This window comes from Artemia sp. Qi Xiang Cuo, chromosome 4 (assembly GCF_049724085.1).
Source record: "Artemia sp. Qi Xiang Cuo chromosome 4, ASM4972408v1, whole genome shotgun sequence".
NCBI classification, from domain to species: domain Eukaryota; kingdom Metazoa; phylum Arthropoda; class Branchiopoda; order Anostraca; family Artemiidae; genus Artemia; species Artemia sp. Qi Xiang Cuo.
Window position 1 is genome coordinate 27,353,153 of NC_142797.1, and position 18,266 is coordinate 27,371,418.

Consider the following 18,266-nt stretch of genomic DNA (forward strand, 5'->3'; position numbering starts at 1 on the left):
GACCAAGGGACCTTAGCATTCAAGAAGTGTCGTTAATCCGACAACTTACTAAAACAAGGAAAAAAGAGGACACATCACTTCTACCCATGTAAAAAGTGATTTCCCTTGTTATTCAAGATAAGGGGCTGTAAGTTTCCTATAAAGGGTCTCCAAGAATGCTGATTCCAATAGTGTCCTAACTATTTCGATCCGACGCCCTTTTCGAGGCTATTTTTCGAAATTCTTATAAATTGGTTTTCAAAATAACACTTTATAATTAAGACTGATCGAAAGAGTAGTTACCACTCTAGAATCAACCATAAATGGCCGTTTCTTTACACTGGAAAGATTTTTTTAACGAGTTTTTAATACTTGGTTACTATGGGTCGTGCTTCATTCTGTACTATGTTGCAGAAGGCTAATCGCTACTACCATGAAAGACATATAATAAGATATGTTTATAAAACTGAAATTCTTTGCAAATGCTTATTTCTAATCACGTAAATAAAAAAGACATAAAAATGAGGACAAGTTTCGGTTAGAGAACAAATTAGAAAAATTGAAGATATTTCGACTAAGACCTCTACTATAGAAGGAAGGGAAAGCACAAGGTTGTGAAGGATAGGGTATTGACTAAAACATGACTAAAACATGACTAAAGTGATTAAATATTGACTAAAGTAAAATAGGAGAAGTAAAGATATTTCGACAAAGACCTCTGCTATGTAAAGAATGAAAAGCACAAGACTGTTAAGGATAGAGTACTGACTAGAACATTTTCACTTGAAATGGAGATTTTTCCCTTCTCCGAAGGAGAGTGAGGACTCCTTCATCACCCTTCTGCCCTAACGGATGACTGTGTTGGACTTCCCCTATTACATTTATGCTTAATTTCTACACCAATTTGGCTACGGGATTGTTTTATTATTATGTATCTATACATTTTTGCTTTTTGTTTTATTTCGGTGTGTTCTGTTATTTGTCTAGTCAGTGTACTCATAGAACTTAAATATCTATAGAAAAGGCCAATGGAGTTCCACTTTTTCAATTAAACGGTAATCTATTTTCTCAGACAAAAATAATTGTAATTGTATACTTCTTTCAATTAATTTTTTAATTACGCCAAACAAAAGAGTTAACCTAAAGATTTTGTAACTAACGTAAGTCGTGCGGTGAACTGGTGAGTCTGAGACTTCATCTAACCTTAACAGTAGGTACATGCTCTATTGTTCAGATATTTTCCCAAAAGTATTGCTGAATTCAGACTGTATCAGTCATTTTCTCAAAAGTATTGCTGAATTCAGATTGTATCAGACATTTTCCAAGAGTATTGCTGAATTCAGATTGTATCACAAATTTTCCCAAGAATATTGCTGAATTCCGATTGTATCAGACATTTTCCAAAGAGTATTGCTGAATTCACATTGTATCAGACATTCTCCCAAGAGCATTGGTGAATTCAGATTTTATTTTGTATCATTATAATCTGAATTCAGCAATACTCTTGGTGAAATGTCTGATACAATCTGAATTTAACAATACTCTTGAGAAAATGTCTGATACAGTCTGAATTCAGCCAATACCCAAGAGGATTTCTGAATTCAGATTGCATTGCACATTAGGGGGGGGGGGGGTAAAATATAGCAGGTCTGCATGCCTATTGTGTTAGGTACAATTATTCTGCATATTATGAAGTAAGAATTGCTTTCTAACTTCACACTGTCCAAATACTTTTCAATACTAACATGCTTAATATCCTGTAAAAACAAAATAAAAAAAAACGAAAAACAGCAAAGAACCATAATGGCCAATAGCTCAGCATTAGAAATACCACTTGAATTCTAATATATGAAAAAACTAGATACCCACTCATTAAACCATAGCCATTAATGAACTGATTCTTCAGAAAAAAAGCAAGTCAGGGCGAATCGCAATTTATATACCAAACAGATACAATTGTGACGCCGCTAAGAGTGAAGTTTATCTGGCGCCGCTTTCAAGAATATTAAGTAATAAGAAACAGTACAACACATATACTTGAGACTAGTTTCAAATTAAAGTAACGTAAGTTTAAATTAAGTAATTTTAAATCAAAACAAATTAAATTAAGTAAGAAATTCAAATTAATCATACAAAAGGTTGTTAGACTTATTTGGCCAGTGTTTCCACTTCATACCCTCCCCCCCCCCAAAAATAGGGATTTTGACTTTTTTAGGGATGATGCTCTCCATTTAAGGGTTTGAGGATTTTTACAAGTCTTTTGGATTTTTTAGGGATTTGTACGATTTGTCATTTCGAATTTCTATGTCATTCTTCTTGCAGTTCATGATTTTTCAGCATTTGCTTGGATAGGGTGAGGGAATAGCAACCACGTCACTATTATTCTTAAATGTTCCGAACCTGGGTTTATCAAATTTGTACACAGGAATTACTTTCCAGAAACTTTGGAGGAACAGTTGAATACTAAACTTGAGAGTTTAAAATTTGATAATGTGGAAGATGGTTGGAATAATTTTAGAAAAATAGTTTGTGAAGTTGCTGAAGGTGTCGTAGGGAAGAGAGCTAGGACTGCAGCTAAGAATATTAGTGTTTTATGTTTAATAGAAAGGAGGAAGGACTTGTATAAGAATTATCTAAGTGATAGATTATATAAAAATAAAAGGAATGTAAGGAAAATGGAAAAAGCATTAAAATATGAACTGAAAATGTGTGAAGTGGAGACCATGAAGATAACTGCCAAGGATTTAGAAGATGTAGATAAACGACATTATGCTAAAACACTGTACTGGTATGTTAATAAATTAAAAAGGAGTACCCAATCCGGACTTGGCTCAGTTAAAGATAGGGCCACAATTAGCGATAAGGAAAGAATTAAAGAGAGACGGGCAGAACATTTTGAGAATTTACTAAACTGAGATAGAGTTGCAGGTATAGAGGAAAATGATTTCCTCTATATCTGCGATATAGAGGAAAATAAAAAAGTTTGTAATACCTTGGATGTGAAGGAAGATTTGTTTTGCGAGGAAGAATTAACGACAGTACTAAAGGGATTAAAAAATAATAAGGCTCCAGGTGCTGATAGGGTAGTAAATGAGTTTCTTAAATATGGTGGCTCTGAGGTTAGAAATAAGTTACTGATGATTATGAATATGATTTTTGAAAAAGGGAAAGTACCAAATGAATTTAGGAAAACCTTAATTAAGCCACTTTATAAGAAAGGTGATAAAAATGTGTGTGGTAATTATCGAGGCATTAATCTGGTCTCTGTAGGTAGCAAATTACTTAGTAATATGATACTTTTTAGACTGAGAGATGCCGTAGACAAAGTTTTAAAAGAAGAACAGTGGGTTTTAGAAAATGTAGAGGATGCGTCGAACCAAATTTTCACTCTTAGTTTAACAATTGAGAAGTGCCTTAGTTGTCAAACACTTTTGGTCCTTAGCTTTATAGATTATAAGCAAGTGTTTGAGTCTGTTGATAGAAGATCTTTAGCAAAGGTTTTATCCTTGTATGGTATACCAGATAAGTCCATAAGTGATTAGTGCTATGTACGAGACTGACATTGCTGCGGTTAAGGTATGAAATGAAGCTAGTAGCTGGTTTCGTATTAAATCAGGAGTTAAGCACGGCTGTGCTCTATTTCCATTTATATGGATCATGTTGACGGTAAGGAGCACCGGAAAGCCAATGGGAGACTATGAAATCCAATGGGGAGGAGAATGTCTTCTGGACTTAGATTATGCTTATGATTTAAGCATCCTAGAGGAAAGAGTGAGCAAAATGAATAAAATTCTAGAGGTTTCGCAGCTTGAAGGTGCTAAAATAGGTTTGAAAAATAATATTAAGGAGATTATGTCCCTCAGGCTAGGAATAAGTGAGAATGAAAAGGTTATGCTGAGTAATGAAAAGATTGATCAAGTGGGCAGCTTCACTTACCTTGGTAGAATTATTAGTAAAGATGGTGGGAGCAGTGAAGATGTTAAAAGTCGAATAGTCAAGGCTCAGGGTGTTTTTTCACAATTAAAAAAGGTTGGAAGAATAGGAAGATAAGTCTGCAAACCAAGATTAGAATATTAGAAGCTACAGTGATGACAGTAGTCAAATATGGCTCTGAAGCATGGGCGCTTCGAAAAGCGGATGAAGATTTGCTAAATGTTTTCCAGAGAAATTGCTTAAGGATTGTTCTGGGTACCCGGCTGACTGACAGTATTTCAAACAATAGGCTGTACAAAAAATGGGGTTCAATACCGCTCTCTAGGGCTATAATGAAAGAAAGGTTGAGATGGCTAGGGCACGTTGCGCGGATGAAAGATGACAGATTGCTGAAGATTGTCCTTTTTGGCCAACCGTCTAGGGCTAAACGGAAAGCAGGTCGTCCTCGTCTGGGGTGGGAGGACGTCATAAAGAAAGATTTAAAGGAAATGGGAACTTCGTGGGAGAGTGTAAAAAGGGAAGCTTTGAAAAGATTGGGATGGAGAAGGAGCGTGCGCAGCTGTGTTGGCCTCAGGCGGCTTGATGCTGCGGTGACTTGTTAGTAGTAGTAGTAGTAATTACTTATTTAATTACCCGCCTTGCTTAATGCTAAATAACGGAACAGGTACATTGCACGTGTAACAACAAGAGCAAGAGAATGATCAGCTGGAGTGGAATTTTAAGTTTAGATAAGTAGTTTTCAGCCGACTATATAGTTATCTTAGAGTATATTTTTTAGCAAAGTAAGTTTGTTTTCCTTTGTATAGTTCAGGGGCACTAATTCACAAAAAATAGGGGGAGGGAAAGATTTTTCCATTTTTTAATGAAGATACAATAAAAGGTAGTTCTCAGAATCCAGGGCGAGAGTATTTTCTTTTGTTCAATTTTTTAGAATGAAAATACCAAAATAAAACGCATCAAAAATTATTTGTATTTATTTTTGTTAGTTTATATGGGTCGGACAAAAATTTCGGGGGGGGATTCAAGCCCCCTAGCCCCCCCTTCCCCCCCGGATATGGTCTTGAAAAGAAACGCTATTTTCTAATACGAGCCTCTTTGGACTCAATTTTTATATAAGTTGTTCTACAGATACGGAATTTTTTTTTTTTTTGGGGGGGGGGGGGGAGTCTATTTTTTGTCATTTGTGAAACTCCATTACATCTATTATATGTAACCCAGCATTAGAATAATATTTTCCAGCATATGCACTTACCAGGGATACCAACTGGAGGGAGACAATTGACCCCTAGAGCTTGAAAAATACCTTCTCCTTTGCATCTTCCTAAAAACAATAGAAAAATCCCTCCCCCCCCCCCCCCTTATATTTTACCGAGTTAGCACCACTGACACCTCGTAAGTTTTATTGATAGAAGTTCATTTTTTTTTAGCAAGGCCATACCCAAGGGGAAGGAGGAGTGGTTTGAGGTTTGAAGAACCGTTTTATATAAAAATTTTCTCTGACTCGTAAAAAACATAAAAAATGCACATAAACAAAAGTTTATGCGTTTTTAACTTGTTTTTGTTACTAATATGTAACTTATATGTAGTATGTAACTAATATGATAGGCTAATATAAAACTTAAAGGTAGGCTAATAAGCTAATGAGGTAACTTGAAATTTGTTTACATCCATTGTTTTCAGAGGGTGTGGATCTACATCTAATTTACAACGGTATCTTTAAAAGCTAAGAGAATGGTGGTTATTCATGGTATTAAGAGATAAAGATCCTCTAAAGCCGTTGCTGGCGAATAGGGTGTCGAATCCACGTTTAAGTTGCTGGGTCTTTTTTTTTTTTTTTTTTTACAGAACCAAGTAGCAAGCCACATATATATAATTTACATTTTACTGAAAATAATCCTTATTTCGAGCTGTGTTTTTCTATTTCTCATATTGTCGGAAAAAACATTACTAAAAAAAAAGAAAGTCTATTAACAGTTTAATATATATTCCGATATTCATGCCTGAAAGTCCTAATAATAATGGATTTATTAAAGTTAAAAAAGAAAACATTTAAAACGTATTTAGTTTTCAGTAAAAAGCAAATTATGTTCTGGTCTTTAGAAGGTATTTCGAGCATCAGCCCTACGCCTCTTAGTTTTTGCTCGTTTTGAGTTTGACTCGGATATTTATTGTTATTTCTGTTCGTTTTGGGTTTCTATTTGTTGATGGTGGTTTATGGTAGGTTTACACTTGACAAATTATTTGACTTTATTTCTGCTCATCTTGGTTTAATGTAGCTCTTTACTTTTCTTTGAAAAAGTTCTTTCGTGGAAAAAGTTTGAAAAATTTATTTCTGTTCGTTTTGAACCGACATAGTATTTTTCATTGGTAAAGAAAAGAATATTTTTAATCGTTTCCGTTTTGTCTATAAGGATCCAGATTTTGGCTGACTATTCAAAAGTTGGACAAAACTTTTCAATAATTTTTAAAAACATATCCCCATTTGAAAATCTGGACACACAGTATATTTTGATTTAGTTTTGCACACACATCCCCCCCCCTCACCTACCCTGAAAAATAAATCTTAATACCCTATTCTGGTCCTAATACATTGTATCTACGCTATTTTGACAACCTCAATGCACTTACGCCCTTTTGATGTACATCAACAGTAAGAGCTGAAGCAGTAATAGCAGTAGCCCTGACAGCTTCAACTAAATACCCTCAGCTGTTCTGGAGATATTGCAGACACGTCTTATTGACAATCAGCATGCACATAGTGCTTTATGATTTAGTTTTACAGCAACATAAACTTATCGTGAAAGTTTCTACGTTATACCCTAAGCTACTCCTAAGATATCCCTCCAGAAGACCATGACAAAGTGGTCTATAATGACACCCTAGATGCGCTCAAACGATTTTGATTTGGTTCAATAGTAGCAGTAATTGTAGCAGTAGTAGTAGTAGAACTAGTAGCAAAAGTGATAGTAATATTGGCAGCCCTGGGAGTTTCAGCTTAACACCCTGAGGTGTTGCTTGGATATTATTAATACACCTCTTTGATAACCTGGATGTACATAGTGTGTTTTGATTCGGTTCAACACCACACTCACTACTCCCTGAAAGTTTTACTTATCCCTTTAGCATTACCAACAGTAGTACCCATAGTAGCAGAAGTAATAGTAGGAGCAATAGTAGTATTAGCGATAACAGTAGTAATATTAGTAGTAAGCAGTAATAATATTTACACCGAGTCGTTTTGGTCTAGTTCAACATCCTCTCCTCACGTCCTTATAGTTTCAACTTAATACTTTAAGCCACTACTGAGACATTACTGATACACCCTTTTGATACATGCATGCACATAACACGTTTTGATTTACCCCAAAATCCCCTCAACAGTCCCTGAAAGCTCCACATTAATACCATTAGCCTTACTAATAGTAGTACTAATAGCAGTAATAGTACTACTACTAATAGCAATAATCGCATGCACATACTACATTTTTATTAGCTCAACATACCCGTGAAGTTTCAACCTAATACTCTAAGCCGTTCTTAAAATACTCTTAATACACCCTTTTGACAGACCCAATTGACTCGTCCTAACAACCCCTCATTTACGCGTCCCTGCAGCGAGATAAGTGTAACTCTTTTTTGGCATTGTTAAGGGTATTCGTCAATATATTCAAGCTGTAAATAAACATAATTTATCAAAATACTGCAAATACACCCTTTTGACAGACTGAATTGACTCGTCCTAACAACCCCTCATTTACGCATCCCTGCAGCGAGATAAGTGTAACTCTTTTTTGGCATTGTTAAGAGTATTTGTCAATATATTCAAGCTGTAAATAAACACAATTTATCTAGGATATTAAACATTGTAGATTGTAGTCTCTTACTTGAGTTTTCTTAGATGAGCATGGTCTATAGATCCACTTCTTTTGAAGTCGCTAAGATTTGGAGAAACCTTACGCTCCGAACCGTGACTTACTGTATGTCGAAACTGAGATAGTCTACCAGAGATACCTAAAAAAAATGTTAAACTGTAGCACTAAGAAAACTGGGTATCCTTCAACCCCTATCTTCATTATGGCTTTTTCAGGTAAAGCTGACGTAGTGAAAACAGGTTTTCTTTTACTGGATTTGACTTTTTCTGAAAAAAAAAGACCCCTAAAATACACATAATCAACCTTTTGAGCCGCATAAAGCACCAATGAAGACTGGGGCTGCCAGAAAAAGTAAAAAAGGACGGCCAACTTCGCCTAAAAAAGTCATAAAGACATCGCATAGAAATTCTTGAAGAAAAAAAAAACACCAAAGAGGCAGACTCCCACCTAATCTGGACGCATGTGGCACCTAAGTACACTAGACGTGCATGTGGCACCTAGTCCAGACACACTAGACGCATGAAATAGGTTGACATCCAGGCCGTGATAAGACTATCCAAGATTTTAAGCAACAAAATATTTGCAAGCCAATTAAGAAGGGGACAATAATCGAAGTGACGAGAAATACCCAAGTGACGAGAAGGACATAGAAAAACAAAACTACCGCCCTCAATGAAAGCTTGAGTTGCCCACTAGTGTCTAGCGGGAAGGAGGCTGACTTGACTTACTTGAATTATGTCCCATCCGTCCTTGAAGGTCGTTTTCTTTAACCAGTTCATTGATATGCCTCCTGTAGGTGCTTCTGTTGTCGGCCAGGCGGCAGAGTTGTGGCAAGTTTTAGGGTGAGAAGTTCTCTTTCTATATCTTCGGAGGGCGACCTCTGGGGCGAGAACCGTGTACTAGTCCATCGAAGATGATCTTCGGGAGACGAGTGCTAGCCATGCGTTGGGTATGTCCAAGCCATTTGATTTGTTGTAGTTTTATTTTGTCCAGTATTGTAAATTTGACTTTCAGATTATGGAGAAGCTTGGAGCTGGAGATTCTTTTGTGGTAGGTCATACCAGCGATGCGTCGTACGGATTTGGTTTCAAAAGTAGCTAGGCGGCGTTGATCGTCTGTTTTAAGCGTCCAGGATTCACAGGCATAGATGGCGATCGGAATAATGAGGGAGTAGAAAAGTCTCGTTTTGAGAGTTGTTGTTAAATTCTTATTCCTCCAGATGGGCATCAGAGCTTTAAAACTGGAGTTCGCAAGTGTCAGGCGTCTCTTGATGTCTTTTAGTTGGTTGTTATCAGAAGTAATTAAGCTCCCATGGTAGGTGAAGCCTTCCACCCTCTCATTGGTATCTCCACCAAGCTGACTGCTGAGATTTACCTGTGAATCGAACTTGCGTGAGCAAAGCATGGCTTTCGTTTTTGAGGAGTTGATGGTTATCTCGAAGAGGTTGATGGACGAGTGAACGCTGTTAGCCTGAGATTGTATATCTTGAAGGGACTCGGCTATTAGGTCTATGTCATCAGCATATGCTAGTTTGTCTATCACCACTCCTCCGACAAGGGTGCCGGGTGGGTTGTCTGTGAGTGAAAGGGCTGCAGATAGGAAGAGATTGAACAGCTCTGGTGATATTAGGCAACCTTGAAGTATTAAAGTTAAAGAAGGGGTTTCTTGGCTGGCTTCGGGACAGTGATAAGCCACTCCTCTCTGTCCCTAACAGGGGCCGACTATATTTATTACCGATAGTGCGCCCTTTTGGTGTCCTGCAACACCAGCAATTTAACCCATTGCTGGGGGAAGATTTGTGACTGACGGGACGTATCCATACGTCGATGGGCCCTGCCCAGTGCACATTAGAGGGGTCATCCTCCTCCTCCGTCTGAACTTAAGGCCCCCAGACGAGGGTGCTCCAGCTATGTTTCAAGACCCCCAGAGACTGGGTCCCCCTTTGGTCCGCGCCTCAATACCCATGAGGTACATTACATATCTACAGGGCGTTCCCCTATCCGCCACCTGGGGACGCGCTGAGTGGCCTGGGGGAGGCCCCTACTGAGAACTCAGAAGTTCTCAGTAGGAGGGTGACTACCACTGTTTCATAGATTTGCTTCAAATTTTCATGACTGAGATAGTTAAAGCTATTAATAGACTCCCTTTTTTGAGTAGTGAAACAGCTAAATTTCCTTTAAGAAATTCAGAAAGGATCGATTCTTATTCGATTCGACTATTCAATTATCCAAATTCATTGGGTCCTATAAGAGAAAGTGTGAATCCATTACTAATGGATATATTCGAATCCTTTTTCTAAAAATAAATTAATTGTGAATACTTTTACTTCTGTTCAATTAAGTGGAGATTGTGAGTATCAACCAGGCTTGCTGTAGGCAGTATGTGTGATATAACAAGAGTACTTTAGTCTGCACGTACTCACAGCACTAGATCAATAAGAACTTCAATATTAATCAAGTCTTTTGATTTTTTGGCAAGGTTGTAAGCAGATCCCCTTCGTAGGGAAAGGAGTCTCACATATATTTCCTCAAAATGTCTTCGCAAATTTTATCCGTCATAAAATAATTTTCTAGATTTCGGCTGTTTGAAAAAAATTGCCGTTTTTACTCCCCCTCTCCCCCCCCCCCCAAAAAAAGAGAAAACTCACGGCAAAGTACATGAGAATAGAAAGGATAAATTAAACAGATCAGTACATTACAGATTTATTTCATGGGGGTCAGTAGCTTAGCACTCGAAATTACGCGATAAAAGAAAAAAAATCATCACGTCATTCAATCAGTAATGAACGGTTAATAGTAGCTGACAAACAGAAGTTGAAAACAATAAAAAATTAATGTTCCAGATGTTCGTACCTAAAAACATGGTTTTAATTCCAAATAAAGAAAATTTCACTCACAGTCTGCTAAAATTCAAAAAGTACATACCAGTATATAGTGCACACACTGTATATATTGAAAACTTTCTATCTAGTCAATATCACCATCTAACATTTAATAGCGTTAAAATAGATGTCGTCAACGAACCATCTACAAGGGCCGTTATAAACGGCTGAAAATTTTGCTGTGAAAAAACTCGCCCCTTGATGATAGAAAGCATACAAATGGCAATGCCAGAGATTGTCGCGCAATGTCGACATTGTGCAATGTTGACAATGTTGCAAAATGCCAGAAACCGAGTTGCATACGCGTAATAGCTTCATTAACTTATAGACCAAAAGTATTATGCTGATTACAAATATGAGAAATTAGGTAAGTTTGAATTAACCCATACAAATTGTTGCTTTAAGGTAATTTGCAAATATTTAAAGGAAAAAACTTATTTTTTTCCAATAAAAAGATACAGACTCAAAGAGTAATATTACTTTGATGTGTTTCTCTAGCCTAGCATCAAACCATCAAAATTACTTTTTGAGTCCTACAGCCTTTTCTGATTACCAAAACAAATCAAACAATTCGCGGTAATGAACTGTAAGTAAGGAGCAACTCGGCTCAATACTAACCGAAACTCTAAAAAAGGGAAATTCGATAACAATAGATATATGAAAAGAATTGGATTTTTATGCTGGTTTCAAATATTTAAAATTTGTTGCACTTAATGTTACCCATCAAAAGCTACAAGCCTGATAAAATTTGCCAGAGAGCCATACTGTAGAGGTTTCAAGCTCTTAACTACAAAAATGTAGAATTTTGTATTTTTTGCCAGAAGAAAGATCATGGATGCATAATTATTTTTTGTTTCTTTTTTTCCCAGGGGTGATCGTATCGAACAAGTGGTCCTAAATGACTAGGATGGGACTTGTTCGAACGGATACCATTCTTGTGACCTTTTTCATAACATTAGAAAGTGTCATTACCGGTCATTTTGTACCGTAAAGCAGGGTTGCCACCGTCATTAGGATTTTACTAGATCTAGTAAAAAAAAATCTAGTAAATTTAGAGGATCTAGTAAATTTTCCGAAATCTAGTAAAAACTAGTAAAAAGTCATGATTTATAGTAAACAAAACTTTTTTTTATTTTCCATAATTCAGGGAAAAAAATCATCGTAAACATATGACAATTTACAATTTTTGCTTGTCTGTTTTACAATTTACAATTTTGCTTGTCTGTCTCAGAGACAGACAAGCAGTCACTTATTTTCATAAACAGACACTTCGCTTCCGGCGTCTAAAGGTTGACAAAATCAGCTTTCTGTGTATCAAATCTTATCAACTAAAAATTAAGCTATATTGACACTTGGATTAGTGATGATTGGGAATCTATTGGAATCAAAAAAGCCAACCACCCAAGGTGATTAGGTGAATCTCCTCAGTTTGAAAATTTTTATTGAGGAAAGGAAAAAGGAGCCTGCTTAAAGAAATTAAAAGTAAGTAGAAATGTAACATTATATATATATATATATATATATATATATATATATATATATATATATATATATATATATATATGTATACATATATATATATACATATATATATATATATATATATATATATATATATATATATATATATATATATATATATATATATATATATATATATATATATATATATATATATATATATATATATATATATATATATATATATATATATATATATATATATATATATATATATATATATATATATATATATATATATATATATATATATATATATATGTATATATATATTACTATGAAATACTATGAATATTTACTATATATTACTATATTATTATTATAATTATATATATTATAATTACTATATTATTATAATTACTATATTATTATAATTTATAATTACTATATTATTATTATAATTGTTATAATTACTATATTATTATTATATTACTATGAAATACTATGAATACTATTGCTATGAAATATTACTATGAATTTTCAATCATACTATGAAAACGAAAGAAAAGAGGAAAAGAGAAAAAAAAAGAATAAAAAAGGAAAAAAGATTTTGCAAATCCTATTGATTATCCTCCTATAGTAAACATCGATGCTTGATGGTGCGCAGAATTTTTTTTTTTTTGAGCATTTAGTAAAAACAGATGCGATTTAGTAAATTTTTCCTCTCCGATTTAGTAAATTCTTCCAGGTCAGGGTGGCAACCCTGCCGTAAAGCAACAGTTTTAGCCGCGACAGGCCTATATGTAAAATAGAGAATATTGTTAGATATACTTTCCATCTCTAAAAATATCTTATGTTCATACAAAATAAACGTGACACAACCTAAAAAAATTGCTATTACTTTTATGCAATTACCAAGTTACCAAGTTTTATCCAACCACCAATCCATTATACCTATGTAGTGAAGCGTTTTCTAACAGAAAAATTCGATCTTGGCATTCAGCAGAAATTATCTGTAGCATCATAAAATAATATTTTGAATCACCGCTTGGAATACTCAATTCTGTACTCATTTTATTAAAAGGAAATTTCAATTGAACGTTACATACAAAGTAATAAATTCTTGTTTTCAAATAAAGTTTGGAAACAAGAATTTTGGAACATTGTTTGGAAAAACAAAGTTTGGAACAATCGTAAATAGAGGAAACCAGTATTATAGCCTTTCTTTCTTGAAACTCTTCCGTCTTGGCAAATATTTCAGTCATTTTCTGCTTAGAAGGCAAATAAATTTGTGTGCCTATTTGTAATAATATTTGTTCCAAATGCAATCGCTTGAAATAAAGCCACATATGTTTTGTCATTATATGTTTTGTCGTAATAAAGCAACATGCAAGTCACTATTCCTGCTTCTCATCGAATCCCCTTGTCTTCTGCCAAAACTGCAACCCATATATCATACTTGTTTTAATATTGCACTTTGTTTGGAAACAATATTGCACTTTGTTTGGAAAATTTCCAAGGAAATTTTATTTTATTAACAATTTTATTTTGTTAACAAATTTTATTTTAAAAAAGTGCAATATTAAAACAAGTATGATATATGGGTTGCAGTTGTGGAACAAGACAAGGGTATTCGATGAGAAGCAGGAATAGTGACTTCCAAGGAAATTTTATTTTGTTAACAATTTTATTTTGTTAACAAATTTTATTTTAACTAAGTGCAATTTAAAACAAATATGACATATGGGTTGCAGTTGTGGAACAAGACAAGGGGATTTGATGAGAAGCAGGAATAGTGACTTCCAAGGAAATTTTATTTTGTTAATAATTTTATTTTGTTAACAAATTTTACTTTAACAGAGTGCAATATTAAAACAAGTATGACATATGGGTTGCAGTTGTGGAACAAGACAAGTGAATGCGATGAGAAGCAGGAATAGTGACTTCCAAGGAAACTATATTTTGTTAACAATTTTATTTTGTTAGCAAATTTTATTTTAACAAAGTGCAAAATTAAAACAAGTATGATATGTGGGTTGCAGTTATGGAACAAGACAAGGGGATTCGATGAGAAGCAGGAATAAGGACTTCCAAGGAAATTTTATTTTGTTAACAATTTTGTTTTGTTAACAAATTTTATTTTAACAAAGTGCAATATTAAAATATATGACTATAAGCATAATATATGACTTGCAGTTGTGGAAAAAGACAAGGGGATTCGATGAGAAGCAGGAATAGTGATTCCCAAGGAATTTTTTATTTTGTTTTAATGTGTTTTCAATCTATTCTTCTAGCCTTAGAAATCTAACCTTTGATCTAATCTTGGAAAACATTTTATTGGGGGTCTCCCATCGCCTTCAAAAGGCCCATAGAACAAACGAACTATTTCAATTATCCTTAATCCATGCCTATCTACCTTAGTTCTGCCCTAGGATGGATGGATGATAGACTATCTATCAACAAGTGAAATGACAGCTTTGCCTCTCGCTCATTTGTCTCGCATAGCTAATTTGTCTTGGTTTTACTCCAATTAGTTATGGGTCTCAACTTTTTCATCACTGTCCACAAAGTTGATTTTCATTTAGCTGGTACCCTGACAAGCTTTACCTTTGGGGAAATATGGGTGAGTTATATTAGTTGGTTCAATTTAGTAGGACTGTTTTATAACAAATAAAACCCCTTTCACCTAGACACTGTCTCGGATTCAATAAAGAATGATTGTAAACAGACTATGTATTAACTCACTAGGAGATCCTTCTGGAGAATGAAACCCACCTCCTTCTCCCCAATCTTCTTTTTCTTCTTCAATAGTAGATACTCGCTGTGGAGCTATCCACATTATGTGCGTACTGTCGTCAGTGCTCTGTTCCGAAGCCTGAAAGAAAATTTTCGTTACAGGATGATATTAAGATCAGGCTGAATCACTTGAATACGAAATATATCACCAAAACCTTGTGTGAAAATAAAACAACTCTTAAAAACTGATTTTTGGGCCACAAATAGCCGTGGAGAATTAAAAGCGTTATATGAAATCTTGTGTAAAAGCTTAGATTTTTAGCCCACCCACTTAAACTAGATGAGCTCTACTTATTGGTCCCATGCTGGTTCTGCTTTCTCTGTTGGCCATGTTCTTCCTGTAGAGTGGTCTTTGGCACCATCAAATGTTAGAGATGAGGCTGGAAGACATGCTTTCCGAGAGCGGTTGACTCACCGTTGTCTGCAGATGTGGGATTTTTTTTTTCGAGGATATCTACCCATTCATTGTTTGTTTAGCTTTTGGTCTCGCAGATACTCGAATCCACAGGTTGAAATAGTTGCTTTTATTTGAAGTAACAATAACTCAACTTACTTGAATTCCGCTATTTTCTAATTCGTTATATTCTCTTTCTCCACTTAGAGGTATAGTTGGAATAGGATACTATTGATATTAAAACCGTTTTCGTTGCACCTTTGACGCAAACTAAAGACTGCCTTATACAATAAAAAGCCAAGAAAGACATTTTTCAATTTTCCACAGTCGTATTAAATTTGAGCTGCGTAACATAGCCATATTTGCTTTAATTCTAATTTGACCAGTCAACAAATGACTGGACGAGCTCCTTGCGTCTTTTCTTCCGTACCACCGGTAAAAATTCTCTAAGGTTTCTTTCCAGGTGTTGACCAGCAGTTAAAGCAGCAGCAACTGGTTGTTTACGTCTGCTTCTCTAAACTGATTGATTGTTAACCAGTTAACCAATGTTGCCATCTTTCTTTTTAGATGACAAGCGGCTGTTTACCTGTTAAAAATTGCGGAACTTTTTCTATATTATCTGGTATCTATACAGGTAAATAAATCTGTAAAAATAACTTCCCTTTAAGTCACATAATATCCATTCAAAAGACTCTCAAAATGAATATTGAAGTTAGGAGAAGGAAAAGTAAGGCGATATTTAATAGGATAGTGAAAAAAAAACTAAATAACTGGATATTTTGGAAGCATCATCTAGACCCTTTTTCAACAGCAAGAAATGACAAAAAACACATAAATGTGATAAAAGGGATGAATGCTGAGAAATACACCAATACAATTGCCTATGTCGGTAACTTCCATCCGATCACTTCAGCTTTGAAAACAATCGTGTGACGGCGTAGACGAATACTTGAAGCATGGGGCCAAGCAAGTATTTCTTATTACAAATTGAGCCGTTTTATTAAGAATAATACCGACTTTTATTCGTCTTTCCTGAAAGCATCAAGTCGCTCAAGTAGTGTTGTAACTGGTAAAATTGTTCACGGCGAAACTAGGTATTTTACGTATTTTACCGTAACTTCACGAACCCCGTGAAATTGGTATTTACCTATTGTACGTAGCTTATGTATTTTAGGTATATTGAGTATTTTACCGGTATTTTACTGATTTTACCGGTATTTTACATATTTTCCGACGCCTTGCAATTTTCAGAGCACAAAAGCGCGAAGAGGCTGGCAGAAATAGGATTGAATATGATTTTGTTTTGTGTATAGCTGTGTGTTCCCTGGTTAAAAAGGCCGTCTGCCTGACTTAGGTCGCTGGTTATCAGAGTGGTAAAGTGTATTATAGTACAGGTAATTATAAATTTAAAGTGGTGAAATATTAGCTGAAATTAAATCATATTGGGTCAGTGAGCTGTTCAAGACAGAAAGGGCTACAAGTAGGACAGACATATGACAAACAAGAAAAAAAAATTAAATAGCCGCGAAAAATGAGGGTAATGTCAGCCAGCGGACAAAAAAGAATAAAAAATGATAAGAGGCAGATTTTTCGTCAGGGACTTCCGCCCAGCTGTCTTCAATGCACAAAAAAAAGAGGGAAAACTAACCTTTTGAATAAACTCTTAACTGAGCAGAAGAACTTTTTACTTTTTATTAAAAGTGTGGTCAGATGATCTTAATTTAAACTGTCGACAAATGTTATTTGAAACCTTTAATTTTAGGTTATTATAAATTGGGGTATAAGAATATCTCCAATATCTCTATTTAAAGCAAGGTCTCAATTTAGGGATTTCTTAAATTTCAATTGCCTTCCTAAAGGAATGTGGGAAGCCATTTGCTTCCAATATTAAAGTTGCCTCATCAAAAAGAACTACATGATCTGGATTTTCAACAATGTTAAGGGCCAAAGCAGAATCAATATCCTTATTTTTTATTTTAAATTTCACATCTCAGAGAAATCTTGTATTCATGCCGTCTTTTCCCCGGGAGCCGGCGTTTACCACCATGTAAACTTCCCCCCACGAAATTTTCCCCCTCTCCCGCGAAGTTCCCCAACGAAATATTCCCCCTCCCCCAGAAAATTCCCACTATTTCCCCCTTGGATAATTCCAGATTCTCATTAAAGGGGAAATTGAAATTTCTACTCTCCTGTTTAAGTCAGGGGCAATCGTATTGCATGACCTATAGTAAAGACCCACAAGGGTTCAATGTATTAATGTTTGTTAATATTTTTTTAGAGGCGCCTCATGTGGAAGGGGTGGTCAAATAAGCTTTGGATGGAGCTCAGACAGTTGGAATTTATAAGTTCCATTGCCCTTTCCTAAGATTCATCTTATTTCTCAACCAATCGCAATCAAATGAGTTGTTACTTACTACAGTGTAAAGAATTTCTTATTCTAGTTTAACTGCCCCTGTGTTCAAGCAGTTATTTTGAAAGAATCTTCAGATAAATACAGAATTAGCCCTAAGGGAGAGACGATGGGAGGGTAAAGGCAGAAATTAATATATAATCCTCAGGGCCGTATCCAGGACTTTCGTTTCGGGGGTAGGGGGGCTTCGGGACAGGCTAGATTTGCAAGCAAATCATGTTGAAGACAGTCATAATGACTGTGAAAGTGACTGAATAGTAGAAAGGGGGGTACTACTCCCAACAGGACCACGTGGTTTATGGTTTTCTCACTGAGAATGAAAAAACAGGATTTTTCTCACTTGGAAAAACAGGAATTTTTGTCACATTTATGGTTGTTTTCTTGGATGATTATGTGTGTTGGTCAATTTATTTGATGTTTTTCATGGTTGTCAACATCAAATTATGGATGTTTTATGGTTTTCTCAGTGAGAATGAAAAAACAGGAATTTTCTCACTTGAAAAACCAGGAATATTCTCACATTTATGTCTGTTTTCATGG

The 18,266-nt window shown here is 35.2% G+C and overlaps 1 protein-coding gene across 1 annotated transcript in view; it reads right to left on the reverse strand.

Annotated features, from left to right (window-relative positions):
- Positions 1 to 18,266, reverse strand: part of Mrgn1 (Mahogunin ring finger 1) — a 139,008-nt gene that overhangs the window by 21,926 nt on the left and 98,816 nt on the right. The window contains exons 9-10 of the mRNA XM_089087835.1: positions 14,872 to 15,001; positions 7,797 to 7,923 (exon numbers count right to left, since the gene is read on the reverse strand). Of these exons, the coding sequence (XP_088943961.1) occupies positions 7,797 to 7,923; positions 14,872 to 15,001 (257 nt within the window). The remainder of the gene's footprint in view (positions 1 to 7,796; positions 7,924 to 14,871; positions 15,002 to 18,266) is intronic.